A 13,113-nucleotide genomic window follows, 5' to 3' on the forward strand; every position below is an offset into this window, starting at 1 on the left:
GACTAACTAGTTTTTCCTGGCGCTGTAAAAACCATAATTTTATTTCCTGGTCATAGTCTACATAATATTTAGCAGAAGAATAGGCAATAGATGCAGTCGATACATCACATCTGGAATGTTACTTTCAGTTCAGAGCAATATTGTATTAATTCAGATGTAGTACAGGGCCAAAAGATGTTAACATAACCCAGTCACTGTCTAACATTAAAAGCGTTAACCAAGGTTCGAGGATTGGTATACAAAGACTTTAATCTGCTTCGTACCATGGCAAAAACCACTAAAAATCCTTAGTAATTTTTTGTTTTTGTATCTCTAATAAAAAAGTGGAAAAACAGGTAAAGCATTTTAACTATAAAGTATTAAGTAAGGTCTTCATTATTTTAATGACTTCTTTGTTCCCCTCCCTTTAGCTGGAGAGTTTTAAAAGGAAAAACCCTTGCTTGACAGTCTTAGAGGGTAATCACTGTCCTTTTGACTAAAAGAGAAGTTAGTGGAGATGGGTTGGATCTGTTGATGCTGCTGTTAAAGTCTGATCCGGATTCATCTCTGGTGGTATTTGGAATTCAGCTGTAACTGGTAGGGATGGTGGTGTCACCTGGATCCCTCTCTAGCTTGATCTGGTCAGGACATCCCTCTTCATTAGGATGAAGGCCGGGGCCCCAGGAAACAGTATGGGTGGCGGCCATGATGGTGAAACTCACTCAAGAAGGCTCAGTTTGTGCTTCCCTATTTCCTCCCCGCCCCCCCCAAAAATCTTTTTTTTTTTTTTTTAAGGACCCAAACAGGGAAAGATGGGTGGAACAGCCCTCCCACTTGTTGTATTGTCCACTAATTAAATATATTTGACACACTAATTTTGGTTTATTAATTTTCAGTTACACATTTTGTTTTCCAAAAGTGATATTAAGAGTCCTTAAGTGATCATCAGGAGACTTTTCTTGTTCAGACTAATTACGTTTCTCTCTTGTATTTATTCCATTAACATTTGCTTTTTACAGGTCATTGTGACATTTTACAATTACATACTTTTTACAATTGAGCTTCTAATTACAGTAAATCTGTAGGCCCAATTATTACAACAGCACTTCAGTGCAAGAAAGATATGTAAACTGAAAGAGATTCAGAGAGCAACAAAATTAGGCTATTGGAAAAATTTAATTATGAGAAGATTAATTATTTCTATGCATAATTTGGCTAAGCAGAGATACAAATACCTATAAATATTTGAAGGATGTGAACACAGATAATGAATTTAGTATGACTGAACAGCATATGAACAAACAGAATGAAACTAAAACAAGTTCCCGACTTGTTAAATTGGAGAACAGTTTTCAGTGGAAGTTATATATCCTATCACTTTGAACATTTAAAGCAGAATGGACAAAGCAACAAAAAAATAATGTACAGAGCAATTCCTGCCCTAAAAGGTCTATACTTCTCATATCTATAGTTATTTAACAGAATAATCACTTTAAATACTTCATGGCAGAAAAAATGTTTATATATTTCTTCGCTTCACACACACTCACTGAACTCTGGATAGGCTTAACTAAGGGCATGTCTACACTACGGGATTATTCCGATTTTACAGAAATCGATTTTTGGAAACAGATTGTATAGCGTCGAGTGCACGCGGCCACACTAGGCACATTAATTCGGCGGTGTGCGTCCATGTACCGAGGCTAGCATTGACTTCCGGAGCGTTACACTGTGGGTAGCTATCCCATAGTTCCCGCAGTCTCCCCTGCCCATTGGAATTCTGGGTTGAGATCCCAATGCCTAATGGGGCCAAAAATTTGTCACGGGTGGTTATGGGTAAACGTCGTCAATCGATCCTCTCTCCGTGAAAGCAATGGCAGTCAATCATTTCGCACCCTTTTCCCTGGATTGCCCGGGCAGACACCATAGCACAGCAATCTTGGATCCCGTTCAGCCTTTTTTCACTGTCACCGTCTGTCTACTGGATCTTGCTGACAGACGCGGTACTGCAGTGCTACACAGCAGCATCCCCTTGCCTTTGCAAGTTAGCAAAGACGGTTACCAGCTCTATTGTACCATCTGCTGCTTTGCAAGTTGACAAAGACGGTTACCAGTCATACTGTATCGTCTGCTGCTGTCATGGGTGCTCCTGGCCGGCCTCGGTGAGGTGCATCGGGGGCGCACGGACAAAAATGGGAATGACTCCCCAGGTCATTCTCTTCTTTAAGTTTTGTCTAATGGAGAGTCAGTCCTGACTAGAATATCAGGCAAGCCTACTAAAGAACTAGAGAGGCAAACGGACGCTCCGGGTCAGAGCCCCAGGCATCCCGCAGAAATGATGAGCTGCATGCCATTCTAGGGGGTGCCCCTGCAACAACCCCACCTGTTGCTTCCCTCCTCCCCCACCCCTCCTGGGCTACTGTGGCAGTTATCCCCTCATTTGTATGATGAAGTAATAAAAGAATGCATGAATAAGAAACAACACTGACTTTATTACCTCTGCAAGTAGAGATCAAAGAGGGGAGGGGAGGGCGGTTGGCTTACAGCAAAGCAGAGTAAACCACCATTCTGCACTTGCTCAGCCTATAGCTGAAAATGGAAATCTGTGATAAGTACTAGGATAGAAGCACAGGCAGGACTGAACCTCCATTTGTGTGGGGGCCTTTGGTTGACACTGGTAAAATATAAAATGTCCCAGGATATGTATGTTGGGGGATAGTGCTAAACAGCAGCTTAAATTTTTTATTTGCAGCAAAATGTAGAGGTCTAAGTATCTGATTGTGAGCCCTGGTAGCAAGGGGTAGGCGCGACCATGCGGTGCTGCTGAGTGGGAGAGCAGCCTGAGACAGAAGCCTCCAGCTGCCATGATATTCCAGGCAGGACTGAATCTCTATTAGACAAAACTTAAAGAAGAGAATGACCTGGAGTCATTCCCATTTTTGCCCAGGCGCCCCGGGTGACCTCACCGAGGCCAGCCAGGAGCACTCATGGGACAATAACGAACGGATACCAGTCCTACTGTACTGTCTGCCATCTGCAAGACAAGGCAAGGCAAGGAGATGCTGCCGTGTAGTGCTGCAGCACCACGTCTGCCAGTAGCATCCAGTAGCCATACGATGACATTGAAAAAAGGCAAGAAACGATTTTTTTCCCTTTGTTTTCACGGGGGTGGGGGGGCTGACGACATATACCCTGAACCACCCACGACAATGTTTTTGACCCTTCAGGCTTTGGGAGCTCAGCTCAGAATTCAAATGGTTTTCGGAGAGTGCAGGAACGGTGGGATAGCTACAGTCATCAGTTGCCCCTCCCTCCGTGAGCATCCATTTGATTCTTTGGCTTTCTGGTACGCTTGTCTTAGCTCCTTAAGTTTCATGCAGCACTGTGCTGAGTCCCTGTTGTGGCCTCTGTCCATCATGACTTTGGAGATGTTTTCATATGTTTTTGCATTGTCTTTTGGAACGGAGTTTTGATAGAACAGATTCATTTCCCATAGAGAGATCAGATTCAGTATCTCCTGTACGGTCCATGCTGGAGCTCTTTTTTGATTCTGGGACTGCATGGTCACCTGTACTGATCAGCGCTCCACGCTGAGCAAACAGGAAATAAAATTCAAAAGTTTGCGGGGCTTTTCCTGTCTACCTGGCCAGCGCATGAGAGTTCAGATTGCTGTCCAGAGTGGTCAAAATGGTGCACTGTGGGATAGCTCCCGGAGGCCAATATCGTCGAATTGCGGCCACACTAACCCTAATTCAAAATGGCAATGTCGATTTCAGTACTACTCCCCTCGTCGGGAAGGAATACAGAAATCGATTTTAAGAGCCCATTATATCAAAGTAAAAGGCTTCATTGTGTGGACGAGTGCAGGGTTAATTCGATTTAACGCTGCTAAATTCGAGATAAACTCGTAGTGTAGACCAGACTTAATGGTCTTATGTTACTTCTGAACTCCTGGAGGCTTCAGAAGCCACACCTACTCAAACTAAGCACTGCGTTGTGAGAAAGGAGGAAGGCTTAGGAATGAGAAACAGAAAGAAAACCTCAACAGGGGTGAAAAAAAATAAGGGAAATAAACAGAACCCTATCGTTTTGGCATCACTAAAAATACTGTTTAAAAATCTCTAGCACTGGCACTCTATTTGTGGCACACAACTGCCAGTGCCTAATAAACAAAAATTGCAGGATATAAAAGGAAATTTTCAGCCAACAACGGGGAAATAGTAGACCCAATTGTTTCCCTTCAGAGGCCATTAATTTTAAATTTAGTTACAGCCCTTAAGGTAACTTTTTTCCAGACTAGTTTAAGGAACACAAAATACAACACACAATCAAGGCACTTAAATGTCCCATCTAGTCTTGATGTGATTGGCACAATCTATGTGAGGGCTGCAGGACTCATCAATCAGGGTGATCTATTCTTAAATTATAAACTTGGTGAGTGAAAGTTATCAGAAGGTATGGAAACATTCACAAGTCAGTCACCTGAGTGTCTACTCTGACAGGGTTATAATGAACAACCCACAGGCATCCATTTGAAAGAAAACTTAAGATAGAAATTCAGTTGTTTACCTGGATAACCAATTCCTTTGGCATTTGCATAGGGAACCCCAGAAGATCCAGGGCTATAAACAGGATTCATGATTTCAGTAACTGAAAAGGAAACAAGAACATAATCAGATCTACTTAGGCAGGCATATGGCGTCCCTAGAATCCTTGTAGGAGTTTAAATACAATTGGTGGGAAGGAAAATGCACAATTCTGCCACCCATCCCAGCCATCCACATTTTAAAGTGCAGCTAGAGAAACACTTGTGCTGCTCCTGTATAAAAGTTTCTAATAATTTTTTCCCCCTGAGTTCACTAAAGGAGTGGTTACTAATGGGCAAAGTTTTTCCCCACTAGTCGAGTGTATTATTTTCAAATTGTACTCATATCCGCTGCTCTCCACGCAAATATAAAACCAATTAACTGTCTCAAACTAGCATTCACTACCATCAAAACACTGCTTCAGCTTCCCCCTAGCCTTGCCTTCTCCATTTATGTGCACCTCCATCTGAATCTTGACTTACTTCCTCCTGTTTCTCTCTCTTCCTTTACTGTAAGATTACATCTGTGATACCCAAACATACTCTGCTACTGCTTCTCTTGACAGTCTGGAGTAAGGGCTATAAAATAAATGAATCTCTTTGGCATGGGATTCTAATCTCTCAAATTTAAATTCCTGAAGCATCAATAGCCTAAGAAAAACAAAATAACTGGAAAAAAAGTTTCTAAACTAAATGGCTCAGAATTAGTATGAAAACAGCACCACAATTCATATGTTCAAGTTTAGTCTACATCAGTACTATAAGTGCCCAAATTTCAAAAGTAGCCATAATTAGCAGAAAGGCAAAAAGCTTAACAGGTACAGAAGTTAAACCATGCTCCCACTTCTAGAGCTGATACTGTAAGTCAAGGTTGAGGTATTAGTAAGACTGCAAGGAAGCTTCACTAATTTTTCTATTTATAAGGGATTCCAGTCTCAAACTGTCAGTTTGGCACATTCTAAAAATAAAAATTTCTTTATTAGAGATTTTTAGAAACAAGATTATGTGTTGAGTTAATTGTACTGCTTTTAATTTAAAAAAAAAATGAGTTTCTCCAAGTATGGCCCATTATCCCAGTCCTCTGTTTTAAATACGTTTGCAGGTATGTCTCCTCTTTTCTGTCCATTAGTGCCAATCCTTCGCTTAAAATATTTGGTAGCAAAAGAGGCATTCTACCAGAACTAACCATTCCATTATCCTTGAGTCCCTCTCTCCCTCTATTGCTTGACCTGTAAATGTTATATGAAGGGACAATACTAGTTTAGGCCCAAAACCGTCACAAAACTTTTGAGTACAGAAAGTTTATGAAGCTAAATAAAGGGCTTCAGTAACTAAAACATTACCTGCAACATTGAAGACTGTTTTACTACTGTAAGGGAGTTAAATTTAAACTGGCCAGTGTAGCTTCAGTAGCTAACATGAATGAATGCAAGCAATCAAACAATATAAACAGCAAAAAGGGTCAGCCAGATTTAAGATGAGTAAAGAGCATAGTTCGTCACAATTGTTTCTAGAACAGAACACCATAAGCAAAGAAGCCTCTTGAACTTGTTCAAACAGAAATTTACTATGCTTTCCGCAAAATCATCTACTGTATCAAGTTTAATAGAAAATCCAAAATACCACAGAAAATGGCACTACATGAACTCAATTTTATCTAATAGCAATACAAACATTACCTTTAAAAAAAACAACAACAAACAAACAGGCAAACCTCCAGCACAGAAAAATCTAAATATCACCAAGTTAAATGACAGTAACCCACAATTTACATTGACTAATATTAAGGAACATTACCTGTAGCCGCATTTACTACCTGCCGAACTATAAAGGAGCAATTTGACCTAATTCCCATTAGCAACAACATTCTACAACACTTCCTGACTCACCCACTCCTCCATGTACAAAGCTGTGGGATATTTTCCTTACAATCACAGTAAGGTTTAAGGATTAATAAATATTAATTGCACTAGCCTGTGCCATTTTACTTTGTCTTTTTCGCTCTTTTCTGAATCAATTAACTTTCATCCACTTACACATCAGTAAATCTTTCGTGTTGTACGTTGCCTTCCTATTTCCATCTTTGTCCCCCTTTCAATGTTTTAAGGCATTCTGCCTTTTTTTGGCCTTAAAAAAACCCCATGAGATCCTAGCTTTCCTTTAGCCCTGGTATTTCCAAATCATGGAGTGAATGCCCTGGGAGATGGCCATTCCTCTGTACTCACACCTGCAGGGCTATCACAAATCTCTCCCTCTCTCTGGTGCCCTCAGCCCTGTGACCTCCTCTTTCAAAGTGAGGCTCTCCCCAGTCTCTATAGAACTGTTGCCTCCCAGTTACTAAGTTCCATGGGAGACTTCTGGAGAAGGGAAGAAGCAGTAAGAGTATTCAATGAGAATAGCAAAAAAAACAAACAAAACCTGCACGGTCATAAATAAGCAATAGAGCTGAAGAACATGCAACTTGGGAAAAGCTGAAAAACAAATCCAGAAGAGAATTCTAGAGAAACTGGACAAAAACAGCGAGACAGCAGCTCCAGCAGGGCATCACATCAACTGAGATGCAGATAAAGGAGGCAGCACAAAGGGGACTCCAGACAAGAAAAGTAAGGAACCACAGCCTTAAACTGCATCACACAGCCTCCTTATGGGAAGCACAGAGCTGTTATTAATACTATGTCAATTTCTTCCATTTCAGAGGCATCCATACTTAGAAAGTTTGTACACATGTATCTGAATCAAAGTAGGCTCATTTGTGCTAACAACAAAGGAAGCTGCAATTGGACACAGCAAGTGTGTACACAATTGTGGTATTTAATCAGCAGCTTCCACCACTGGATGAAGCCATACCAGTATAGAAAAATGCTTACAAATTTTCCAAGCATGGACTGAGCCTTAGACACAACTCAACTCAGTGAAAAATAATCCTTTCCACATCTTCAGTGAAGGACCCAACTTGTTTGTGTGCTAGAAATCACGCAGTCTTCTCCTGGGGGCTGCAAACGCCCAGCCTTTTCTGTATTGCTTGTCATTTTCAGTCTATATTCAGCCATTTTACCTATAGCTTATTCTGAAGTATGCTTGGAAATGTTTAATAGGGAAAAATGTATTCCCCCCCCCCCTTTTTTTTGTTTTGCTCAAGTTTGCCAAATCTCACCTTTGGGCAGAGACCAACATGCAGAAAACTTCATGCCTCTCCCCTCTACCCACCAACAGCGTTCCAGGAAGCTGAGCATGCGCAGACAGGCTGCTATAGCTGAAACTGTTTTGGTTAATCTGATTTAGGTGCTGGAAAATACCTCTACAACAGTTAGAGCTGAGGAAGTGTTTCTAGGATGGATCATAAGAGTTAAGAATGTATTTCTAAAATTATTTCTACACAAAGATGCATGAAAAAACAAAATTGTAAGGCTTCTAAAAAGGTTAGCAGGTTTATATATTTAAACACAGTTTAGTATTCAAAAATCCTACTACACCTCAATTGCAGAACAAAAACTGTAACAATCTGCTAAACATTGCTTTGTACTCATTTCATTAGATGCTTCACATCACAGGAGTTGGGAAGAATCTCACCTAAACAGGCTGCTTCCCAAAGGCACAAGCTTACTATAATCCACTATATTTTCGTTCAGCACCCATCCTGTAGAGTTCAAGGAAACATTCAAAATATTTAACATTTAGCTATTCTGGATCACTTTTAGAATCCACTTTGCAAATTCTAAATTTCCACTTGAGATTTGTGTCTGTTGGTCTGTCAATATGTTTCTGACTACAGTCAAACGTCTTCCCTTGCCCAACTTTACATGAGGTGTTTTCAGATTTTGCTCAGATTTCACCTCTATGAAGCTTAACCTAGAAATGTAAAGCTTTAAATAATTCAATGAACTTCCAAAATCAGCAAATTCAATGTTAAGAGACCTTTTAATTTTATAAATTAGTTCCTTCATTATCTACAAGCAAAGACCAGAATTTAGGTTTCTTTTGCCCTGAAACAGCTGACAATGGCTAAAACCTTAACTACATGGTGTTTTGCCAGGACTTCAGACACTGAGGTCCATACAATTGTGCAAACCCCTGCGCGTGTTGCAGTTATGATTTACTTTATCACTACTAGGGGTTTTGCACTGGTGGAAATTTCCAACATTGGCAAGGCCTAGGAGAGCACTTCCTGTACTGTTTTAGACGTTTAGGGATACTTTGCATTTATATAGTCCCATCCAAGGACCTCAAAACACTTCAAAAATATTAAGCCTCAGCTTCCCCATGAGAAGTATTATCCCCCCCTTTTTTAAAAAAACAAAAAAAAATGGAGGGAGAGGGATTAAGTGACTTCCCAAAATTGCACAGGAAATCTGTGACACAGGTGAGAATAGCACCCATATGTGACTTCCAGTCTCATGCCTTAGCCACAAGTCAGGCAGGAAGAAAAGCGAGCTCTGAACTCAGGATTTTGCAAATCTGTAAAGGAACTCCTTTTCAAATATGTTAAATCAGTCTTCTCATTTGTAAGTTTTAATAGTGGTTCTAAATTTTTTAAAGGTTGAATTGCAAAGCTGAAACACAAACTAATATCTAAAGTCTCTATTTGCACTCGTATCTGAGAACACAAAATATTACGATTATACATTACAGTAAATTTTAAAATTACAGGAAGCAATTTAAATGTGCAGATTTACCCCATCAGTTATTAAGGCAAGTTGTGCTACAAACTGACAGGCAATGCCAAGAACCTGAGGGTTAACAAGCATCATTTGTAATTTATTTACATTATTATACCTTTCCAGAGGTACAAATACATAATGCAAAAAGAGCTGGAGGATACTTTTCCTCTTTGAGAAGAATGGCAATGAATCTCCCTATATAAGAAAAATGTTACCCTGTTTAGTACTTCATGTAGTATTTCCATTAGTTACTCTGAAGCAAAGTCCTCTCAGACTAGCCCAGTGATACACCAATCACATACACAATCAGAGTTTAACAGGACTTTTTTTTTTGTGCCTCATGAGATAATTGAGGAGATATGTAAAAGCAGCAGAGCCAGATCCAGCAGAAAACAGATCCAGACTAACACAGCTACCCCTCTGATTCTGGAGGAGATATGTTATATAATTTGTGAGAAAGTACGATCAGGTAACTGACTGTCCAGTTCCTTGACAATCAGAGTCCTACAAAAACAAAACCACCACTACCCTCTCTGCTGATTTTGAGCACTTAACAGATTTTCAGGTGGAAGGGAAAAAATGAACACTTGAGGAACAAAACCACCTCAATATATATGCATACTTAAGACAACGTTTCTTCTTTCTGGTAAGTTATTAGCCTACAAGGGTTATTTCTAAAGTTAGTTTTCACTTTATTCTGCACACCTTTTAGAAATGAGAGGCAACTGACATGAGTTCCCCACAAAGATGGAACCTAAAAAAGCATTTCTAATTCTTCCTGTCTTTCAACCTGGAAGTTAAAATACATAATTAATGCCACAAAATACAAAAGTTGGGAAGCTGTGTATTATGACATTTCCAATTAGAAGTCTCACTATGAAACTATATTAATTCAGACAAAATCCAGTCAAATTAGAAAACATATGTTACCGAAATATTGGGTTTGCCTAGCTGAGAGCCAATTAACAGCCTGACAGGAATAAGGAAAAATGCTTTATTTTGCAGAAAAAGGAGAGCCTGTACCTTGGTACAGAAGACTTTGTTTTACATAAAATTTACAAACTTTTTATACACATTTAGACAAAGACCCTTGCGTGTTAATATTTGATTGGTAAGTGTAAAATTTTATGTTTTTTTTATTTAAGTAGAATTAACTGGTTTGGAGCAGGATTTTTTTGCCTTGAGGCAGAGAAAAAGAGATAGTGCAAAAATGCAAGCTACTGTGTTTATGAGCAGTACTTACTTTTTTTTTTCTTTCTTATTGGCTGTTTGTAATTTATTAAGGGGGGTCAGCCAGCTTTTACAAATATGCTAGTAGTAAGCATCTTAAATTGATTGTAAAATAATACATATTAAAGTGCAGTTCTACTACTGATCTCTGAAGCAACAGCATGTTACTAGAGGGACAAAATTTCTCAGATGGAATAACAATAAAAATTTCAGCAGAAAGTTGTGCTGTGTGTTTCAAACGCTGCAGAGGAATGTCTAATTAAAATACAATTCATATTCGATTTTTTAAATCACGGAAACCTTTCTAGGGTTGTAGGCTTGATCACACCTTTTTTAAAAAAATAAAATTATTCACAAACAAAAAAGTAAAGCCTATCGAACATGGTACTGTTTTGATAAGCTGCACACTCAGCCACTGCAAGCAGATTCTTCAGCATGTACTGGAAATATTAACTATTATTTACATAATTTTGCTGATTCTGACCACCTGGTAGCATGCAAATATCATTTTCACAAAGGTTCTGGCAAGACTGTCATGTAGCCTACATCAGTAGAGAACTAACAATATGTTGCAGGACAGCTTAAAACTTAACCTCTTCTCTGACTTTATTCTAGGGCAGTAACTTTCTCAGGGGGACAGGGGAAGAGAAAAAAATGAGAGGCAAAATTAAAAGTAGTCTCGGCCAAAGAAAGGAACATGGCTGACAACCACTGGATGCCTTGCCCATCACTTGGCCGCTAGCATCCTCAAGGCCAAGCCATTTTTGACACCTGTTACAGAAAGTGCCCAGGAGCCTCCTTTGCCTCTGGATCGCGCTTGCTGCCTGCGATGGCTGCTGCAAGCGGCCTGCCCCTTTGCTAGCGCCCGCAGGGGAGGTGGCTGGGGCCGGCAGTCACCCAGAGGTCCCATCGGCGCTGGATGCTCGGGGCGGCGGTTCGTAGTGCCAGCTACGTTCCGGGCCGGGGAAACACCAGAGCCGTGCGGGGACGGAGCCACGGGGCGCAGCCATCCCGGCCTGGGGCCTGCCAGCCTGAAGGGCAGCGCGCCCGGCCTCCCAGAGCTCGGCGGCGGACGCTGGAGGAGGCCCCCGCGCAGCCGGGCCGGAGTCGCGCCGCTGTCACCCCCGAGAGGAGGGAGGGCAGCGCAGGGGCCGGCCGCAGCCCGGGCGGGGGGGGGGGAGCGCACCCGGGCGCGCGGAGGTAAATAAACCCCGGGCCGGAGCCTACACCCTCCCTTCCTGGACATCGGCCCGGCCGGGCCCCCGGGCTTCGCGCCTCGCGCCCCCCAGCCCAGCGGCAGGCCGCGGCTCCGGCCCCATTCTGCACCGGGGGCGGGAGGGGTCCGGAAGCCGGCGCCATCCGCAGACCCGCACTCACCAGGCTGCAGCGCTTCGTGGTGGCGGCCCCGGCTCTGGCTCTGTAGCTCGGTGTCTGCTGCGGCCGGGGGAGGGGGCGGAGCCTCGCAGTCGGAGGGGGCGGGAGCTAGAGCGGCGGCTGGGGCCTGCGCCTCCTGCTGCTGTGTCCCGGCGGCGCCTTCCCGTCCCTCTCCGGAGAGCTGCGCAGCAACTGAGCAGCCGCACGTCACTTCCGCGCGGGGGGACGGGGCGCCCCTGGCCCTGAAGCTACAAGGGAAGGAAAAGGAGGGTCACGTGCAAGGAAGCTGCTGTGGCGCCCTGTCACGTGACCATGGAGACACCACCCCCTAGTAAAATCATAGCCATTGGGGCTGGAGCGATTATCACCTTTGACCTGCAAAACACCCAGCCACCCTCCACCCCAGACAAGCCTAGGGCAACGCCAACCACAAGCTAACGTCGCAACCCGCCGACAGCCACTTATGGTATCTAGAGCAATAACACAGATGTCAGCTCAATAACATGGTTTTCTGACCTTGGCCAAGTTTCTCGAGATTATTTTTCCCCAAACTGCATTGATTGGATATAGTCACTACATGCCTGAATGTGACCACTTTGGCACATCATAGGTAAAGACAATCTATTGGGTCTGTTTCTTGAATTTGTATTTGCTGTTTCCAGCTATTTCTTATTTTTAGCAGCAACATCTTAGCATCTTTAGCTGGATGCAGCAACTTTTAACATTCAATATTCAGTGTATTGTGATAATAATGGAAAGCTTTTAGACCTACATTAACAAAACAGCAGATAAGATTATTTTTCTGGCAACTGGCAAATCCATAAAAAGAACATAAGAACGGCCATACTGCTTCAGACCAAAGGTCCATCTAGCCCAGTAACCTCTCTTCCAAAAGTGGCCAATGCCAGGTGTCCCAGAGGGAATGAACAGAGCAGGTAATCCTCAAGTGATCCATCTCCTGTCACCCATTCCCAGCTTCTGGCAAACAGAGGCTAGGGACACCATCCTTGCTCATCCTGGCTAATAGCCATTGATTGATCTATCCTCCATGAATTTATCTAGTTCTTTTTTGAACGCTGTTATAGTTTTGGCACTCACATCATCCTCTGGCAAGGAGTTCCACAGGTTGACTGTGTTGTGTGTAAAAATACTTCCTTTTGTTTATTTTAAACCTGCTGCCTATTAATTTCATTTGGTGGCCCTCATTCTTGTGTTATGAGAGGAGTAAATAACACTTCCTTGTTTACTTTGTCCTCACCAGTCATGATTTTACAGAAATCTTTCATA

General features: G+C 42.2%; 1 protein-coding gene across 2 annotated transcripts in view; it reads right to left on the reverse strand.

The window, feature by feature from the left end:
• Positions 1-12,028, reverse strand: part of FAM168B (family with sequence similarity 168 member B) — a 45,720-nt gene extending 33,692 nt beyond the window's left edge. The window contains exons 1-2 of one of the 2 annotated variants that reach the window (XM_030576673.1): positions 11,830-12,028; positions 4,549-4,629 (exon numbers count right to left, since the gene is read on the reverse strand). In XM_030576673.1, the coding sequence (XP_030432533.1) occupies positions 4,549-4,618 (70 nt within the window). In that variant the 5' untranslated portion in view covers positions 4,619-4,629; positions 11,830-12,028. The remainder of the gene's footprint in view (positions 1-4,548; positions 4,630-11,829) is intronic. The other variant, XM_030576674.1, reaches the window with a different exon arrangement.
• Positions 12,029-13,113: the final 1,085 nt, after the last annotated feature.

Source organism: Gopherus evgoodei, chromosome 9 (genome assembly GCF_007399415.2).
Source record: "Gopherus evgoodei ecotype Sinaloan lineage chromosome 9, rGopEvg1_v1.p, whole genome shotgun sequence".
NCBI classification, from domain to species: domain Eukaryota; kingdom Metazoa; phylum Chordata; order Testudines; family Testudinidae; genus Gopherus; species Gopherus evgoodei.